Here is a 19,234-nt window from a genome sequence, read left to right as displayed (position 1 = left end):
CCATAGGGAGTTTTAGAAACATTTAAAATAAAGGCTGTGTTTCGTGTAGGCGTACCCCGGCGTGACGTTTTGATAACCGTGTAAATCTCTCTAGGACAAGGTGACTTTTATCAATATATTTGTCTCTATTTACTCTCAGATTTTAAAATGCTAATAAAACTACAAATCCCAGCATGCTCCTACACGTCATCTCTAGCTGACACCTTTGCTAACAGGTATTATGCAGGTTAACAGATCAACTATTGTCTGGTTTAGTTTAATAACACCATTACAGGACTAGTTAGATGTCTGGTTTAGTTTAATAATGCCATTACAGGACTAGTTAGATGTCTGGTTTAGTTTAATAACACCATTACAGGACTAGTTAAACAGATCAACTATTGTCTGGTTTAGTTTAATAACACCATTACAGGAGTAGTTAAATGTGTGGTTTAGTTTAATAACACCATTACAGGACTAGTTAAACAGATCAACTATTGTCTGGTTTAGTATAATAACACCATTACAGGACTAGTTAGATGTCTGGTTTAGTTTAATAACACCATTACAGGACTAGTTAGATGTCTGGTTTAGTTTAATAACACCATTACAGGACTAGTTAAACAGATCAACTATTGTCTGGTTTAGTTTAATAACACCATTACAGGAGTAGTTAAATGTGTGGTTTAGTTTAATAACACCATTACAGGACTAGTTAAACAGATCAACTATTGTCTGGTTTAGTATAATAACACCATTACAGGACTAGTTAGATGTCTGGTTTAGTTTAATAACACCATTACAGGACTAGTTAGATGTCTGGTTTAGTTTAATAACACCATTACAGGACTAGTTAGATGTCTGGTTTAGTTTAATAACACCATTACAGGACTAGTATCAATGGAAATGGACATTCTGAGTGATAACGTAGAGGATATGATTTACTTATCCAACAGCTACAGTAGACTACACACTGTCGCATGAGGATCTCCACTGATCTCCAAAACGACATCTCCAGAATCCATCCGATGGGAGAAATCGGTCACGATGAAGGACAACTTTGACCCCTGTAGTTCACCACCTCGCCTCTGCAGTGACACAGTGCACCACCTCGCCTCTGCAGTGACACAGTTCACCACCTCGCCTCTGCAGTGACACAGTTCACCACCTCGCCTCTGCAGTGACACAGTTCACCACCTCGCCTCTGCAGTGACACAGTTCACCACCTCGCCTCTGCAGTGACACAGTTCACCACCTCGCCTCTGCAGTGACACAGTTCACCACCTCGCCTCTGCAGTGACACAGTTCACCACCTCGCCTCTGCAGTGACACAGTTCACCACCTCGCCTCTGCAGTGACACAGTTCACCACCTCGCCTCTGCAGTGACACAGTTCACCACCTCGCCTCTGCAGTGACACAGTTCACCACCTCGCCTCTGCAGTGACACAGTTCACCACCTCGCCTCTGCAGTGACACAGTTCACCACCTCGCCTCTGCAGTGACACAGTTCACCACCTCGCCTCAGCAGTGACACAGTTCACCACCTCGCCTCTGCAGTGACACAGTTCACCACCTCGCCTCAGCAGTGACACAGTTCACCACCTCGCCTCTGCAGTGACACAGTTCACCACCTCGCCTCCGCAGTGACACAGTTCACCACCTCGCCTCCGCAGTGACACAGTTCACCACCTCGCCTCCGCAGTGACACAGTTCACCACCTCGCCTCCGCAGTGACACAGTTCACCACCTCGCCTCTGCAGTGACACAGTTCACCACCTCGCCTCTGCAGTGACACAGTTCACCACCTCGCCTCTGCAGTGACACAGTTCACCACCTCGCCTCCGCAGTGACACAGTTCACCACCTCACCTCCGCAGTGACACAGTTCACCACCTCACCTCTGCAGTGACACAGTTCACCACCTCACCTCTGCAGTGACACAGTTCACCACCTCACCTCCGCAGTGACACAGTTCACCACCTCAACGAAGCAGTTGATCTCCTGGTCCAGTTTGGCACACTCCAGCATCATCAACTCCAGCTTCTTCAGGACTGCATCATTCTCACTTCCTGGAATAATAATAATAATACAAAATAATTAATATCTTGTATACTGTTGTTATGGTGACACAAGCTTCCAAATGATAGACAGCATCTCATAGCTCTGTATACTGTTGTTATGGGGACACAAGCTTCCAAATGATAGACAGCATCCCATAGCTCTGTATACTGTTGTTATGGGGACACAAGCTTTCAAATGATAGAATGCCATAGCTCTGTATACTGTTGCTATGGGGACACAAGCTTCCAAATGATAGAATGCCATAGCTCTGTATACTGTTGCTATGGGGACACAAGCTTCCAAATGATAGAATGCCATAGCTCTGTATACTGTTGTTATGGGGACACAAGCTTCCAAATGATAGAATGCCATAGCTCTGTATACTGTTGTTATGGGGACACAAGCTTCCAAATGATAGAATGCCATAGCTCTGTATACTGTTGTTATGGGGACACAAGCTTCCAAATGATAGAATGCCATAGCTCTCTGTCTTGTCTGTGCTTCGTAGAAATCTGAATTACTCAAAATACCAAAAAGTTGAAGTACTTGAACTGGACAATTGTATGGGAGATTGACAGCTGTGTACCCAGGGATGAAAATTAAGCTAGCCCGCTGGCTAGTGCTTTCAGACCGAGCTAGTAGAAAATGCATCCAACTAGCCCGCTGGCTAGTGCTTTCAGACCGAGCTAGTAGAAAATGCATCCAACTAGCCCGCTGGCTAGTGCTTTCAGACCGAGCTAGTAGAAAATGCATCCAACTTTTCAGACCGAGCTAGTAGAAAATGCATCCAACTAGCCCGCTGGCTAGTGCTTTTCAGACCGAGCTAGTAGAAAATGCATCCAACTAGCCCGCAGGCTAGTGCTTTTCAGACCGAGCTAGTAGAAAATGCATCCAACTAGCCCGCAGGCTAGTGCTTTTCAGACCGAGCTAGTAGAAAATGCATCCAACTAGCCCGCCGGCTAGTGCTTTTCAGACCGAGCTAGTAGAAAATGCATCCAACTAGCCCGCCGGCTAGTGCTTTTCAGACCGAGCTAGTAGAAAATGCATCCAACTAGCCCGCCGGCTAGTGCTTTTCAGACCGAGCTAGTAGAAAATGCATCCAACTAGCCCGCCGGCTAGTGCTTTTCAGACCGAGCTAGTAGAAAATGCATCCAACTAGCCCGCCGGCTAGTGCTTTTCAGACCGAGCTAGTAGAAAATGCATCCAACTAGCCCGCCGGCTAGTGCTTTTCAGACCGAGCTAGTAGAAAATGCATCCAACTAGCCCGCCGGCTAGTGCTTTTCAGACCGAGCTAGTAGAACATGCATCCAACTAGCCCGCCGGCTAGTGCTTTTCAGACCGAGCTAGTAGAACATGCATCCAACTAGCCCGCCGGCTAGTGCTTTTCAGACCGAGCTAATAGAAAATGCATCCAACTAGCCCGCCGGCTAGTGCTTTTCAGACCGAGCTAATAGAAAATGCATCCAACTAGCCCGCTGGCTAGCGAGATTTAATATTTTCAAATACCACATGACACAGATTTTTGACCTGGACTAGTAAAACTGCATGGCTGACCAGTTCCCAAAATCCTCAAGTTACATCCTTGTGTGCACCGTTCCACTTCCTAGTTACGTCAGTCAGCCAGTCTCAGTCAGCCAGTCTCAGTCAGCCAGTCTCAGCCAGCCAGTCAGCCAGCCAGCCAGTCCCATTGACTATATATACAAAGAGCCTGTCCAGTGAGAAGGATTCGACAAAGATATTATCAGCGCAGTAAAGTGTCTCTCTGATAGAGATGTGCCATTAACCTACCTGCTGTTTCTGCCACGTCCAGAGCAACGTCTGTCACAATGTCCATCCCTGTTCCAATATCTGTCAGGCATGTTTTCAGACTAGACAGTGTGGAGTGGACTACACTCAAGGACATGTTGACATCTAAAACATGAAAGTATCTGAAACAAGACATGCAAGTTGTTATAATATTAGGGCCCTGTGTTTTTGGTTAATCGTGTTTTGTCACATGACATGGGTTTTAACCTTTTATTTAAAAGATTTTTTCATCAAACGGTCTTCTTTCTTTTCATGTCAGATGGTCCAACAACATCCTCAGATAACTGCTTTCATTTTTGTTCTAATTCAAATTTCTAGAAAAGGCTTGAAATAAAAAAAGGTTAAATTCCAGGTCATGTGACATGATTAACCAAAACACAGGGTCCTAGTTATAATGAATCAATATGATTAACCAAAACACAGGGTCCTAGTTATAATGAATCAATATGATTAACCAAAACACAGGGTCCTAGTTATAATGAATCAATATGATTAACCAAAACACAGGGTCCTAGTTATAATGAATCAATATGATTAACCAAAACACAGGGTCCTAGTTATAATGAATCAATATGATTAACCAAAACACAGGGTCCTAGTTATAATGCATCAACATGATTAACCAAAACACAGGGTCCTAGTTATAATGCATCAACATGATTAACCAAAACACAGGGTCCTAGTTATAATGAATCAACACGATTAACCAAAACACAGGGACCTAGTTATAATGAATCTACATGATTAACCAAAACACAGGGTCCTAGTTATAATGAATCAACATGATTAACCAAAACACAGGGACCTAGTTATAATGAATCAACACGATTAACCAAAACACAGGGACCTAGTTATAATGAATCTACATGATTAACCAAAACACAGGGTCCTAGTTATAATGAATCAACATGATTAACCAAAACACAGGGTCCTAGTTATAATGAATCAACATGATTAACCAAAACACAGGGACCTAGTTATAATGAATCAACCAAAACACAGGGACCTAGTTATAATGAATCAACATGATTAACCAAAACACAGGGTCCTAGTTATAATGAATCAACATGGTTAACCAAAACACAGGGTCCTAGTTATAATGGATCAACCAAAACACAGGGACCTAGTTATAATGAATCAATACAATTAACCAAAACACAGGGTCCTAGTTATAATGAATCAACATAATTAACCAAAATACAGGGTCCTAGTTATAATGAATCAACCAAAACACAGGGTCCTAGTTATAATGAATCAACATAATTAACCAAAACACAGGGACCTAGTTATAATGAATCAACATGATTAACCAAAACACAGGGACCTAGTTATAATGAATCAACATGATTAACCAAAACACAGGGTCCTAGTTATAATGGATGAACCAAAACACAGGGTCCTAGTTATAATGAATCAACATGATTAACCAAAACACAGGGTCCTAGTTATAATGAATCAACATGATTAACCAAAATACAGGGTCCTAGTTATAATGAATCAACCAAAACACAGGGTCCTAGTTATAATGAATCAACATAATTAACCAAAACACAGGGACCTAGTTATAATGAATCAACATGATTAACCAAAACACAGGGACCTAGTTATAATGAATCAACATGATTAACCAAAACACAGGGTCCTAGTTATAATGGATGAACCAAAACACAGGGTCCTAGTTATAATGAATCAACATGATTAACCAAAACACAGGGTCCTAGTTATAATGAATCAACATGATTAACCAAAACACAGGGTCCTAGTTATAATGAATCAACATGATCAACCAAAACACAGGGACCTAGTTATAATGAATCAACATGATCAACCAAAACACAGGGACCTAGTTATAATGAATCAACATGATTAACCAAAACACAGGGTCCTAGTTATAATGAATCAACATGATTAACCAAAACACAGGGTCCTAGTTATAATGAATCAACATGATTAACCAAAACACAGGGTCCTAGTTATAATGAATCAACATGATTAACCAAAACACAGGGTCCTAGTTATAATGAATCAACATGATTAACCAAAACACAGGGACCTAGTTATAATGAATCAACATGATTAACCAAAACACAGGGACCTAGTTATAATGAATCAACATGATTAACCAAAACACAGGGACCTAGTTATAATGAATCAACATGATTAACCAAAACACAGGGTCCTAGTTATAATGAATCAACATGATTAACCAAAACACAGGGTCCTAGTTATAATGAATCAACATGATTAACCAAAACACAGGGTCCTAGTTATAATGAATCAACATGATTAACCAAAACACAGGGACCTAGTTATAATGAATCAACATGATTAACCAAAACACAGGGACCTAGTTATAATGAATCAACATGATTAACCAAAACACAGGGACCTAGTTATAATGAATCAACATGATTAACCAAAACACAGGGACCTAGTTATAATGAATCAACATGATTAACCAAAACACAGGGACCTAGTTATAATGAATCAACCAAAACACAGGGTCCTAGTTATAATGAATCAACATGATTAACCAAAACACAGGGTCCTAGTTATAATGGAACATGATTAACCAAAACACAGGGACCTAGTTATAATGAATCAACATGATTAACCAAAACACAGGGACCTAGTTATAATGAAGCAACCAAAACACAGGGACCTAGTTATAATGAATCAACATGATCAACCAAAACACAGGGACCTAGTTATAATGAATCAACATGATTAACCAAAACACAGGGACCTAGTTATAATGAATCAACATGATTAACCAAAACACAGGGACCTAGTTATAATGAATCAACATGATTAACCAAAACACAGGGACCTAGTTATAATGAATCAACCAAAACACAGGGTCCTAGTTATAATGAATCAACATGATTAACCAAAACACAGGGTCCTAGTTATAATGGAACATGATTAACCAAAACACAGGGACCTAGTTATAATGAATGAACATGATTAACCAAAACACAGGGACCTAGTTATAATGAAGCAACCAAAACACAGGGACCTAGTTATAATGAATCAACATGATCAACCAAAACACAGGGACCTAGTTATAATGAATCAACATGATTAACCAAAACACAGGGTCCTAGTTATAATAAATCAACATGATTAACCAAAACACAGGGTCCTAGTTATAATGGATCAACCAAAACACAGGGACCTAGTTATAATGAATCAACCAAAACACAGGGACCTAGTTATAATGGATCAAGCCACCCTCGGTATATTGTAGCAGATGCCAGGATGTCAAACCCTAACCCCAGGAGAACTGGTGTGCAGGTTTTTGTTCCAGCCCTGCTCAAAAAAACACCTGATTCAGTTGCTCACCGAGACCTTGATTAGTTGAGTTAACGTTAGAGCAAGGTTGGAATAATAACCTGCATACGGTCACAAAACAAGTTATCTGTAGCTACCTTCAGGTTGAATCCATGTATCACCAACAAGTGCACTGACTAGCTATGTATGTTGATATCTGGCTAGCCGGCTAACGTTACGTTAAAATCACTAACTGTGGCTAACCAATAAATAGCTTGCTAACCTCAGGACTTTCCTCGCTGGGATAAACTAGTTGTAGAAGTGTTATTTAATGTGTTGGTGCCTAAATAAGAGAAAACGCTAAACAACTTTAGCTACCTACAGTAGCTGCATGAAATTACCGGGAAAAAGTTTGTTGTTGCTACCTTTTCCGGTTTCTCTTGAGGCGGTCTGACCTTCTTCTTCTTCGACGGGGTTTAACGGCGGTTGGCATCCAATGTTAATGGTGCATTACCGCCATCAACTGGACGGGGTATTAAATAACAAACAAACAAACAAAAACTTTCAGGAAAGCGGGGAAAACGATATCATACAAAATAAAAACGTCAACTAAAAAAAACATATATATATATTTATTAATTATACTTATTCAATCACAGTCCACTTCAAAATACTTCCCTGCACAGGCTCAGGGGCCTGTGATGGGGCTACATTAACCGATGTGATCTAATCTCAAGGCAATCCTTCCAATCCTCAACTCATAATGTGTCATTAAGATGAGGAATATAACTTCTAGAAATTGTATATCTATACATAATGTGTCAATAAGATGAGGAATATGACTTCTAGAAATGGTATATCTATACATAATGTGTCATTAAGATGAGGAATTTGACTTCTAGAAATTGTATATCTATGCATAATGTATCATTAAGATGAAGAATATAACTTCTAGAAATTGTATATCTATACATAATGTATCATTAAGATGAGGAATATAACTTCTAGAAATGGTATATCTATACATAATGAGGAATATAACTTCTAGAAATGGTATATCTATACATAATGTATCATTAAGATGAGGAATATGACTTCTAGAAATGGTATATCTATACATAATGTATCATTAAGATGAGGAATATGACTTCTAGAAACGGTATATCTATACATAATGTATCATTAAGATGAGGAATATGACTTCTAGAAATGGTATATCTATACATAATGTATCATTAAGATGAGGAATATAACTTCTAGAAATTGTATATCTATACATAATGTGTCGTTACTGTTGCATTCGATTTTTTATTATAATATATATATTTTTTATTTAACCTTTATTTAACGAAGCAAGTCAGTTAAGAACAAATTATTATTTATAATGACGGCCTACCGGGGAACAGTGGGTTAACTGCCTTGTTCAGGGGCAGAACGACAGATTTTTACCTTGTTGCTGGATCGAATCCCCGAGCTGACCTTTCGGTTACTGGCCCAACGCTCTAACCACTAGGTTACCTGCCACCCCAGAATGTATCTAAATATAACATACATTTTGCTGTGATGTGGCTGGCAATGGATTGATTTAAAGAAAGAGAGCGCAAACTCCATACCTGATGCACATTCTAAAATGATTCATAACAATAAAGAGCAATATTCATCAATGTTGCTGGAATTAAAGGGTACAGTTATATCCAGAAAGTGTCAGGCAAGACCTCCCACTCTTTCTCTACACACCGCTGCACCATGGTTAGCAATCAGCCATGTCACAGAATGTGTAGCAGCAGGTTCATTGCTATCAGCCTGGACTTAGTGTAAGCTCTCTGTCGGAGCAGAGAGAAGCAGAGAGAGAGAGAGAGAGAGAAGCAGAGAGAGAGAGAGAGAGAAGCAGAGAGTGAGTGAGAAGCAGAGAGAGAGAGAAGCAGAGAGAGAGAGAGAGAGAGAGAGAAGCAGAGAGAGAACCTTGACAAAGTACAGGCTCAGTGAGCACAGCCTTGCCATTGAGAAGTGTAGACACAAGAAAACCTGGCTTCCTGTAGAGGAAAGGCTGTGCAACCACTGCACCACAGCAGAACCTGAGACGGAGCTGCATTTCCTGACAAAATGTCAAAAATATAAAACAATTAGAGTGTCATTTCCCCAAATTTGAAACCCTTATTTAAGGTTTCAAAGACCTCTCTGATGAGGATAGGCTACCCATCCTGTTGGGGGAGAACGCAGAGAGCTGTAGGTTGGCAGCGCACTACATTGCTGCCTGCCATAAGATGAGGGACAGTGTCTGACAGACCAATCAACCTACACATGTCCTCTACTGTATGCTTATTGTTATTGTTGAATGTATGGTTATTTTGACCCTTGGTCATTGTTGTTACTGTTGTCCCGTTGACAATTTTGATTTTCATTTTTGATTCTCACATTGCTACGTCATGCCAATAAAGCAAATTGAGAGAGGGAGAGAGAGAGAGAGGATGGGAGCATGAGATGAGAGAGAGAGGATGGGAGCATGAGATGAGGGAGAGAGGATGGGAGCATGAGAGAGGATGGGAGCATGAGAGGCAGAAAGAGGATGGGAGCATGAGAGAGGATGAGAGCATGAGAGAGACAGAGAGAGGATGGGAGCATGAGAGAGGATGGGAGCATGAGAGGCAGAGAGAGAGATCAGTGTGTGCAGGAGGTCATTCTAAACTATCTCTGCTGTCAGTACATAGTAAGGGGAAGAAGCTATTATACCTGAAGCAGTCGCTGTTCAGTCAGACAGTCGCTGTTCAGTCAGACAGTCGCTGTTCAGTCAGAGTCGCTGTGCAGTCAGACAGTCGCTGTGCAGTCAGACAGTCGCTGTGCAGTCAGACAGTCGCTGTGCAGTCAGACAGTCGCTGTGCAGTCAGACAGTCGCTGTTCAGTCAGACAGTCGCTGTTCAGTCAGACAGTCGCTGTTCAGTCAGACAGTCGCTGTTCAGTCAGACAGTCGCTGTTCAGTCAGACAGTCGCTGTTCAGTCAGACAGTCTCTGTTTAGTCAGACAGTCTCTGTTCAGTCGGACAGATTATACAGAGTATCAAACCATCTATAGTTTGATTAGGAATCTATTAGGATCCACATTATATGATGTAGCATTGCGGTGCCCGGCGGCAGTTTATGATGTGGCACGCAACCATTGGTCGTGTTCCTCTGCTCAGACGTTGCAGACGCACGCCAGATCTTACAACGCCTGGATAGGTAGTTAACCTATCAGCTAACCCACATCATCTGATACCTGGATAGGTAGTTAACATATCAGCTAACCACATCATCTGATACCTGGATAGGTAGTTAACATATCATCTGATACCTGGATAGGTAGTTAACATATCAGCTAACCACATCATATAATACCTGGATAGGTAGTTAATGTATCAGCTGATACCTGGATAGGTAGTTAACATATCAGCTAACCACATCATCTGATACCTGGATAGGTAGTTAACATCAGCTAACCACATCATATGATACCTGGATAGGTAGTTAACATATCATCTGATACCTGTATAGGTAGTTAACATATCAGCTAACCACATCATATAATACCTGGATAGGTAGTTAACATATCATCTGATACCTGGATAGGTAGTTAACATATCAGCTAACCACATCATCTGATACCTGGATAGGTAGTTAACATCAGCTAACCACATCATCTGATACCTGGATAGGTAGTTAACATATCATCTGATACCTGGATAGGTAGTTAACATATCAGCTAACCACATCATCTGATACCTGGATAGGTAGTTAACATATCATCTGATACCTGGATAGGTAGTTAATGTATCAGCTAACCACATCATCTGATACCTGGATAGGTAGTTAACATATCATCTGATTCCTGGATAGGTAGTTAACATATCAGCTAACCACATCATCTGATACCTGGATAGGTAGTTAACATATCAGCTAACCACATCATCTGATACCTGGATAGGTAGTTAACATATCATCTGATACCTGGATAGGTAGTTAACATATCATCTAACCACATCATCCGATATAGTCATCTTGTGCCCGGCGGCTCAGTCTATGACGTGGCACGCAACCATTGGTCGATGCAACACCTGCTCATGTCGTCCGGCAGGATCTGGACCAATGAATCCAGTCTCATTGAGGAAGGAGGAAGTCCAGCCAGACATGCCTTCAAAATAAAAGACACCCAAACTACTGTAAATTGCTTGCATTTTAAAATGTTTTTAAAAAGTTCTGTTATATGAAATAAAAAAAATCTACAAAATCAAGAAAATTATATAACATTAGATTTATTCAAAGCCTCTTTTGTATTTAATTAATGACATATTACCACAGTGACATTATACCAAAGTTGGCAACACATGATGTTATTAAAAACCATTAAGCTATTTACAGTGTTACTAAAGAATTAGCACATTAAAGGTCATTACGTAACGAAGAGCTTAAAGTCAAAATGAATGAATCAACAGAAAGTTAAAGGAAGAGGCCTTTATCCAGATCCTCACAGGACTGTCCTGAACTCGAGGCCTTTATCCAGATCCTCACAGGACTGTCCTGAACTCGAGGCCTTTATCCAGATCTTCACAGGACCGTCCTGAACTCGAGGCCTTTATCCAGATCTTCACAGGACTGTCCTGAACTCGAGTCCTTTATCCAGATCTTCACAGGACTGTCCTGAACTCGAGTCCTTTATCCAGATCTTCACAGGACTGTCCTGAACTCGAGTCCTTTATCCAGATCTTCACAGGACTGTCCTGAACTCGAGTCCTTTATCCAGATCTTCACAGGACTGTCCTGAACTCGAGTCCTTTATCCAGATCTTCACAGGACTGTCCTGAACTCGAGTCCTTTATCCAGATCTTCACAGGACCGTCCTGAACTCGTCGAAGATGAAACTTGGCACATGGGCCTCGGCCACCTTTAAAGACAGGAAAACAACAACAGATTATTATATGCATGTAAAATGTAATATTCCAGATAAATATCTATAGTGTTTTTTTTTTCATGGGTGTTGTTGCTAATCCTGATCCTAATCCAATCCTAATCTAATCTAATTGTAATCTAATCCTAATCCAATCCTAATCTAATCCTAATCCAATCCTAATCCTAATCTAATCCTACCTTGCGAGGCAGTTTGGTGTAGCGTACGTAATCCTCCAGAAACATCAGAGCTCCCACCACATCAGACGGCATGTCCGGGATCTTCTGACTGTAAAATAATGATTTACCCAAAATCTCAATTTCATTGAATTTGAAGCAGAATATAATCCACATATAATAGCACAGTGATCCACAAATGTACTTAATTTTACATTTCAAATTGTATTTATACAGATTAGATCTATGGAGATAAAATTTTGGGGGGGGGTTTTTGCAAGAAAGAGCTGTTTGAAATAGCAGCCTTGGGCAACGTTACAACACTAGCACTAAATGTATTATATATAAATAAATCTGACTTTACTGTGATATCACTGTCACGTTCTTAAAATGAATGTGTATATGTGAGGTTTTCAAACTGGCAAATAAAAAAATCCAATCAATGAATCAATCAAAGGATGGATGGAGGGAGGGATGGATGGAGGGATGGAGGGATGGGTGGAAGGGATGGGAGGGATGGATGGATGGATGGATGGAGGGATGGATGGATGGAGGATGAATGGATGGATGGATGGATGGATGGATGAGTGGATGGATGGATGGATGGAGGGATGAATGGATGGATGGAGGGATGGAGGGATGGATGGAGGGATGGATGGAGGGATGGATGGAGGGATGGATGGATGGAGGATGAATGGATGGATGGATGGATGGATGGATGGATGGATGGATGGATGGATGGAGGGATGGATGGAGGGAGGGATGGATGGATGGAGGGATGAATGGATGGATGGATGGAGGGATGGATGAGGGATGGATGAGGGATGGATGAATGGATGGATGGATGGAGGGATGGAGGGATGGATGGAGGGATGGATGGAGGGATGGATGGATGGATGGAGGGAGGGATGGATGGAGGGATGGAGGGATGAATGGATGGATGGAGGGATGAATGGATGGAGGGATGGAGGGATGGAGGGAGGGATGGATGGAGGGATGGAGGGATGGATGGAGGGATGAATGGATGAGGGATGGATGGAGGGAGGGATGAATGGATGGATGGATGGAGGGATGGAGGGATGGATGGATGGATGGAGGGATGGAGGGATGGATGGATGGAGGGATGGAGGGATGGATGGATGGAGGGATGGATGGATGGATGGAGGGATGGATGGATGGATGGATGGATGGATGGAGGGATGGAGGGATGGAGGGATGAATGGATGGATGGATGGATGGAGGGATGAATGGATGGAGGGATGAATGGAGGGATGGAGGGATGGAGGGATGGATGGAGGGATGGACGGACACGTACCTGGTGCACTGTTCCATGACAGAGCGTATGAATTGCCCAATGAGAGCCAGGAACTGCTCTGTGTATCTGGAGTGGAACTGCTTGAGCAGAGTGAGCAGGCCCAGAACCAGAGGAGACCAGTCGACCGGGTCGGTGGCTTTCCTGCACGTCATCCCTGGACAAATAGGAGAACACAGCCAATCACGTGGTGGACGCACTCAACATGGGGTCAGGACCAGCCAATCACGTGGTGGACGCACTCAACATGGGGTCAGGACCAGCCAATCACATGGTGGACGCATTCAACATGGGGTCAGGACCAGCCAATCACATGGTGGACGCACTCAACATGGGGTCAGGACCAGCCAATCACGTGGTGGACGCACTCAACATGGGGTCAGGACTAGCCAATCACGTGGTGGACGCACTCAACATGGGGTCAGGACCAGCCAATCACGTGGTGGACGCATTCAACATGGGGTCAGGACCAGCCAATCATATGGTGGACACACTCAACATGGGTCAGGACCAGCCAATCACATGGTGGACACACTCAACATGGGTCAGGACCAGATATAATATTTTTTTTTTTTTTTAAATTACATTTTTGGGGGATTACTTATTTTTTACAGATGATAAAATATAGATTTTTTTTACTGACGGATTAAATCAAATCAAGAGAGCATAACATATGAAAGCATTATGCAAGACTTATCCCCAATGTGGTCCTACATGGACAATCCAGACAGGAAGATGAATGAAAACCCATCACCATGGTAACTGTTCCCCCTGGCTGTTCTGGAGATGTGTCTCATCGGTCGCCTTTACACAGGCACTCATTGGTCGCCTTTACACAGGCAACCAGTAGCGTTGCAGTTCTTGACAAACCGGTGTGCCTGGCACTAGAGGTCTGCGCAGGACTGACTTGTTCATCCCTACTACCCTACTACCATACCATCAGGACCCAGGGGAACCCAGCCCTCTACCTGGTACCTACTACCATCAGGACCCAGGGGAACCCAGCCTTCTACCTGGTACCTACTACCATCAGGACCCAGGGAAACCCAGCCCTCTACCTGGTACCTACTACCATACCATCAGGACCCAGGGGAACCCAGCCCTCTACCTGGTACCTACTACCATACCATCAGGACCCAGGGAAACCCAGCCCTCTACCTGGTACCTACTACCATCAGGACCCAGGGGAACCAAGCCCTCTACCTGGTACCTACTACCATCAGGACCCAGGGGAACCCAGCCCTCTACCTGGTACCTACTACCATCAGGACCCAGGGGAACCCAGCCCTCTACCTGGTACCTACTACCATCAGGACCCAGGGGAACCCAGCCCTCTACCTGGTACCTACTACCACCAGGACCCAGGGGAACCCAGCCCTCTACCTGGTACCTACTACCACCAGGACCCAGGGGAACCCAGCCCTCTACCTGGTACCTACTACCATCAGGACCCAGGGGAACCCAGCCCTCTACCTGGTACCTACTACCATCAGGACCCAGGGGAACCCAGCCCTCTACCTGGTACCTACTACCATCAGGACCCAAGGGAACCCAGCCCTCTACCTGGTACCTACTACCACCAGGACCCAGGGGAACCCAGCCCTCTACCTGGTACCTACTACCATCAGGACCCAGGGGAACCCAGCCCTCTACCTGGTACCTACTACCATCAGGACCCAAGGGAACCCAGCCCTCTACCTGGTACCTACTACCACCAGGACCCAGGGGAACCCAGCCCTCTACCTGGTACCTACTACCACCAGGACCCAGGGGAACCAAGCCCTCTACCTGGTACCTACTACCATACCATGTTCAAAGGTTCTTAAATATTTTGTCTTGCCCATTCACCCTCTGAATGACACACGTACACAATCCATGTCTCAATTGTTTCAAGGCTTAAAAATCCTTCTTTAACCCGTCTCCTCTTCATCTACACTGATTTGAAGTGGATTTAACAAGTGACATCAGTAAGGGATCATAGCTTTCACCTGGATTCACCTGGATTCACCTGGTCAGTCTCAGTCATGGAAAGAGCAGGTGTCCTTGATGTTTTGTATACTCAGTGTATATGTCATATGATGGTGAAAAATTGAATTTCCCCTGTGAGTATCAATAAAGTTGATTCAAACTCACCTTGATTTCCCCTGTGAGTATCAATAAAGTTGACTGAAACTCACCTTGGTTTTTGCTGTACTGCAGTTTAGGCAGCTGAGCGATGATGAAGAGGAAGTTGACGATAGGAAAGTAAGGCAGGCGCTTGGTTGTAATGTAGATCTACAACATATAGAACAGGTGACGTAAGGCAGGCGCTTGGTTGTAATGTAGATCTACAACATATAGAACAGGTGACGTAAGGCAGGCGCTTGGTTGTAATGTAGATCTACAACATATAGAACAGGTGACGTAAGGCAGGCGCTTGGTTGTAATGTAGATCTACAACATATAGAACAGGTGACGTAAGGCAGGTGCTTGGTTGTAATGTAGATCTACAACATATAGAACAGGTGAAGTAAGGGAGGCGCTTGGTTGTAATGTAGATCTACAACATATAGAACAGGTGACGTAAGGGAGGCGCTGGGTTGTAATGTAGATCTACAACATATAGAACAGCTGACGTAAGGGAGGTGCTGGGTTGTAATGTAGATCTACAACATATAGAACAGGTGACGTAAGGGAGGCGCTGGGTTGTAATGTAGATCTACAACATATAGAACAGCTGACGTAAGGGAGGCGCTGGGTTGTAATGTAGATCTACAACATATAGTATTAATAGTATTAAGTAGTAGTAGTAGTGGTAGTAGTATTAATAGTAGTGGTAGTAGTATTAACAGTAGTAGTAGTAGTATTAACAGTAGTAGTATTAACAGTAGTAGTAGTAGTAGTATTAATAGTAGTAGTAGCAGTATTAATAGTAGTAGTAGCAGTATTAACAGTAGTATTAACAGTAGTAGTAGTTGTAGAAATAGCAGTAATAATAGTAATAGGAGTAGTAGTATTAATAGTAGTAGTAGTAGTAGTAGTAGTAGTAGTAACAGGAGTAGTAGTATTAATAATAGTAGTATTAATAATAGTAGTAGTAGTAACAGGAGTAGTAGTATTAATAATAGTAGTAGTAGTAGTAGTAACAGGAGTAGTAGTATTAATAATAGTAGTAGTAATAGGAGTAGTAGTATTAATAATAGTAGTAGTAGTAGTAGTAACAGGAGTAGTAGTATTAATAATAGTAGTAGTAGTAGTAACAGGAGTAGTAGTATTAATAATAGTAGTAGTAGTAGTAGTAGTAGTAGTAGTAGTAGTAGTAATAGGAGTAGTAGTATTAATAATAGTAGTAGTAGTAACAGGAGTAGTAGTATTAATAATAGTAGTATTAATAATAGTAGCAGTAATAATAGTAGTAGTATTAATAATAGTAGTAGTATTAATAATAGTAATAGTATTAATAATAGTAGCAGTAGCAGTAATAATAGTAATAATAATTAGAAGCCAGACCTTGTTGAGTGGGTTGTGAATGCCTGCTGCCTCCAGAGAGGCTGTGATCTCATACAGCAGGTTGTTGTCCTCCTTGGGGTATGGAAGGCTGGGGTCCTGGTAGTGGGCTTCTATATCAGCCAGTAGAGACCTACAGTAGATATAGCAGACACCAGACTATTCAACACACCCTTTAAATGACAGACAACAACTATTATAGCAACATTACTTTACCGGGTTCACACTCTTAGGCCGAGTTTACACACGCAGACAAATTCTGAACTTTTGCTCGATTACTGGTAAAAGAGCTGATCCGATTGGTCAAAAGATCAATTAGTGGTAAAAGAGCTGATCTGATTGGTCAAAAGATCAATTAGTGGTAAAAGAGCTGATCCGATTGGTCAAAATAGCAATTAGTGGTAAAAGAGCTGATCCGATTGGTCAAAAGACCAATTAGTAGAAACATGTATGTTAAAATTAAAAATGTTCTGACTTTTCCATGTCTAGTGATAAGAAACTCCATGACAACAGCCATCCCTTTCATGACAAGCAACAATCACTCTTCCCCATTTCAAATGAACAGTAAAACCCTTTACTTTTAAAGCCTGCAAGGTATACCATCTTTTATTAATAATTAAAACATGTACGAGCCTTCATAACGTCTTATAACAAAAGACTTATAACAAAACGTCATGTCTCTCTATGCATCATCTCAGATGGGCACTGACTTGTTGAGGTTCTCCAGCGCAGCAGCCAGGTGTTTGGAGTCAAACTTGCAGGAGTAGTTCAGCTCGTTAGCGATCTGTTGCCTCAGGATCTGCATCTGACCAACCTGAGGAAAAACAACCCCCGTGTCACTTCCATACAGGGATCGAACCCCGGTCTCCCCATTTACATTTAAGTCATTTAGCAGACGCTCTTATCCAGAGCGACTTACAAATTGGTGCATTCACCTTATGATATCCAGTGGAACAACCACTTTACAATAGTACATCTAAATCTTTTAAGGGGGGGGGGGGGGGGTTAGAAAGATTACTTTATCCTATCCCAGGTATTCCTTAAAGAGGTGGTGTTTCAGGTGGGGTTTCAGGTGTCTCCGGAAGGTGGTGATTGACTCCGCTGTCCTGGCGTCGTGAGGGAGCTTGTTCCACCATTGGGGTGCCAGAGCAGCGAACAGTTTTGACTGGGCTGAGCGGTGGGGAAGGGTATATATACACACACGTCTCTACGTCAAGACTTGAGACCTCGAGAGACTTCTACAAGATTAGAATTGTTTTTTCCTTCTTCTTCAAGTCACTTTGATCTCCCTTTTTGTCTGTATACCGCAATTCAGCGTTTAGACTGTGAATGTTTAGAAGACAGCTCAACCTGTAATAAACCTTGGAGGTATATGTTATTGTGGCCAGTGTGTTACCACTACAGCAGGCTCTGCACCGTTTCACCCATCTTAGATTACAGTAATCTAGAGAACCATCACTGAACGAAGAGGTTGTGTAGTTCATAACATTCAGTTGGCGTCGCTAAAACAGGTCAACGAAACACAGTACCTTCATGATGGATTCCAAGTACGGACCCCAGATCTTCTGCGTTTTGGCTACAGCGTTGGCGTAGACTTTACTGGCATTTGCTGACAGGAAGAAGACAAAGAAATGCAACAGTGAGTCATAACCAGAGGATAATGTTCCCTGGTCATAATCTCCTGTTCAGTGGGAGGATAATGTTCCCTGGTCATAATCTCCTGTTCAGTGGGAGGATAATGTTCCCTGGTCATAATCTCCTGTTCAGTGGGAGGATAATGTTCCCTGGTCATAATCTCCTGTTCAGTGGGAGGATAATGTTCCCTGGTCATAATCTCCTGTTCAGTGGGAGGATAATGTTCCCTGGTCATAATCTCCTGTTCAGTGGGAGGATAATGTTCCCTGGTCATAATCTCCTGTTCAGTGGGAGGATAATGTTCCCTGGTCATAATCTCCTGTTCAGTGGGAGGATAATGTTCCCTGGTCATAATCTCCTGTTCAGTGGGAGGATAATGTTCCCTGGTCATAATCTCCTGTTCACTGGGAGGATAATGTTCCCTGGTCATAATCTCTGGGTCCTGTTCAGTGGGAGGATAATGCTCCCTGGTCATAATCTCTGGGTCCTGTTCACTTGGCACCAAATGGAAGAAAATTTTTAAAAAATTTGGTTTCCACTGCAAAAAGTTGTACACAACCCTGGTAAGAATCCTTCCTGAGCTGTTGAT

The 19,234-nt window shown here is 42.4% G+C and overlaps 3 protein-coding genes and 1 long non-coding RNA gene across 10 annotated transcripts in view; 1 reads left to right on the top strand and 3 right to left on the bottom strand.

Moving 5' to 3' along the window:
* Nucleotides 1-7,627, bottom strand: part of LOC115187883 (E3 SUMO-protein ligase NSE2) — a 14,007-nt gene extending 6,380 nt beyond the window's left edge. Inside the window, exons 1-4 of one of the 5 annotated variants that reach the window (XM_029746931.1) lie at nt 7,278-7,536; nt 4,054-4,170; nt 3,829-3,968; nt 1,936-2,048 (exon numbers count right to left, since the gene is read on the bottom strand). In XM_029746931.1, coding sequence (XP_029602791.1) covers nt 1,936-2,048; nt 3,829-3,943 — 228 coding nt within the window. In that variant the 5' untranslated portion in view covers nt 3,944-3,968; nt 4,054-4,170; nt 7,278-7,536. The other 4 variants (XM_029746933.1, XM_029746929.1, XM_029746930.1 and 1 more) reach the window with 4 other exon arrangements.
* The window catches only part of LOC115187885 (CUB and sushi domain-containing protein 3-like), a 1,475,978-nt gene that overhangs the window by 645,021 nt on the left and 811,723 nt on the right, over nt 1-19,234 (top strand).
* On the bottom strand, nt 10,184-10,593 carry LOC115187886 (uncharacterized). Its single transcript, XR_003876156.1, has 2 exons — nt 10,522-10,593; nt 10,184-10,490 (listed from the first exon to the last, which is right to left on the bottom strand). It is a non-coding gene; the product is annotated as an uncharacterized LOC115187886 (long non-coding RNA).
* The window catches only part of LOC115187871 (WASH complex subunit 5-like), a 31,450-nt gene continuing 23,604 nt past the window's right edge, over nt 11,389-19,234 (bottom strand). Inside the window, exons 23-30 of one of the 3 annotated variants that reach the window (XM_029746903.1) lie at nt 18,540-18,619; nt 17,721-17,824; nt 17,014-17,143; nt 15,702-15,798; nt 13,528-13,681; nt 12,237-12,324; nt 11,990-12,033; nt 11,389-11,949 (exon numbers count right to left, since the gene is read on the bottom strand). In XM_029746903.1, coding sequence (XP_029602763.1) covers nt 11,937-11,949; nt 11,990-12,033; nt 12,237-12,324; nt 13,528-13,681; nt 15,702-15,798; nt 17,014-17,143; nt 17,721-17,824; nt 18,540-18,619 — 710 coding nt within the window. In that variant the 3' untranslated portion in view covers nt 11,389-11,936. Of the gene's footprint in view, nt 12,034-12,236; nt 12,325-13,527; nt 13,682-15,701; nt 15,799-16,101; nt 16,276-17,013; nt 17,144-17,720; nt 17,825-18,539; nt 18,620-19,234 lie in introns of those variants that run through there. The other 2 variants (XM_029746902.1, XM_029746904.1) reach the window with 2 other exon arrangements.

Source organism: Salmo trutta, unplaced genomic scaffold (genome assembly GCF_901001165.1).
Source record: "Salmo trutta unplaced genomic scaffold, fSalTru1.1, whole genome shotgun sequence".
Lineage (NCBI taxonomy): Eukaryota > Metazoa > Chordata > Actinopteri > Salmoniformes > Salmonidae > Salmo > Salmo trutta.
The sequence above is the reverse complement of the archived record's forward strand: the minus strand, read 5'-3'. Positions and strand labels throughout refer to the sequence as shown.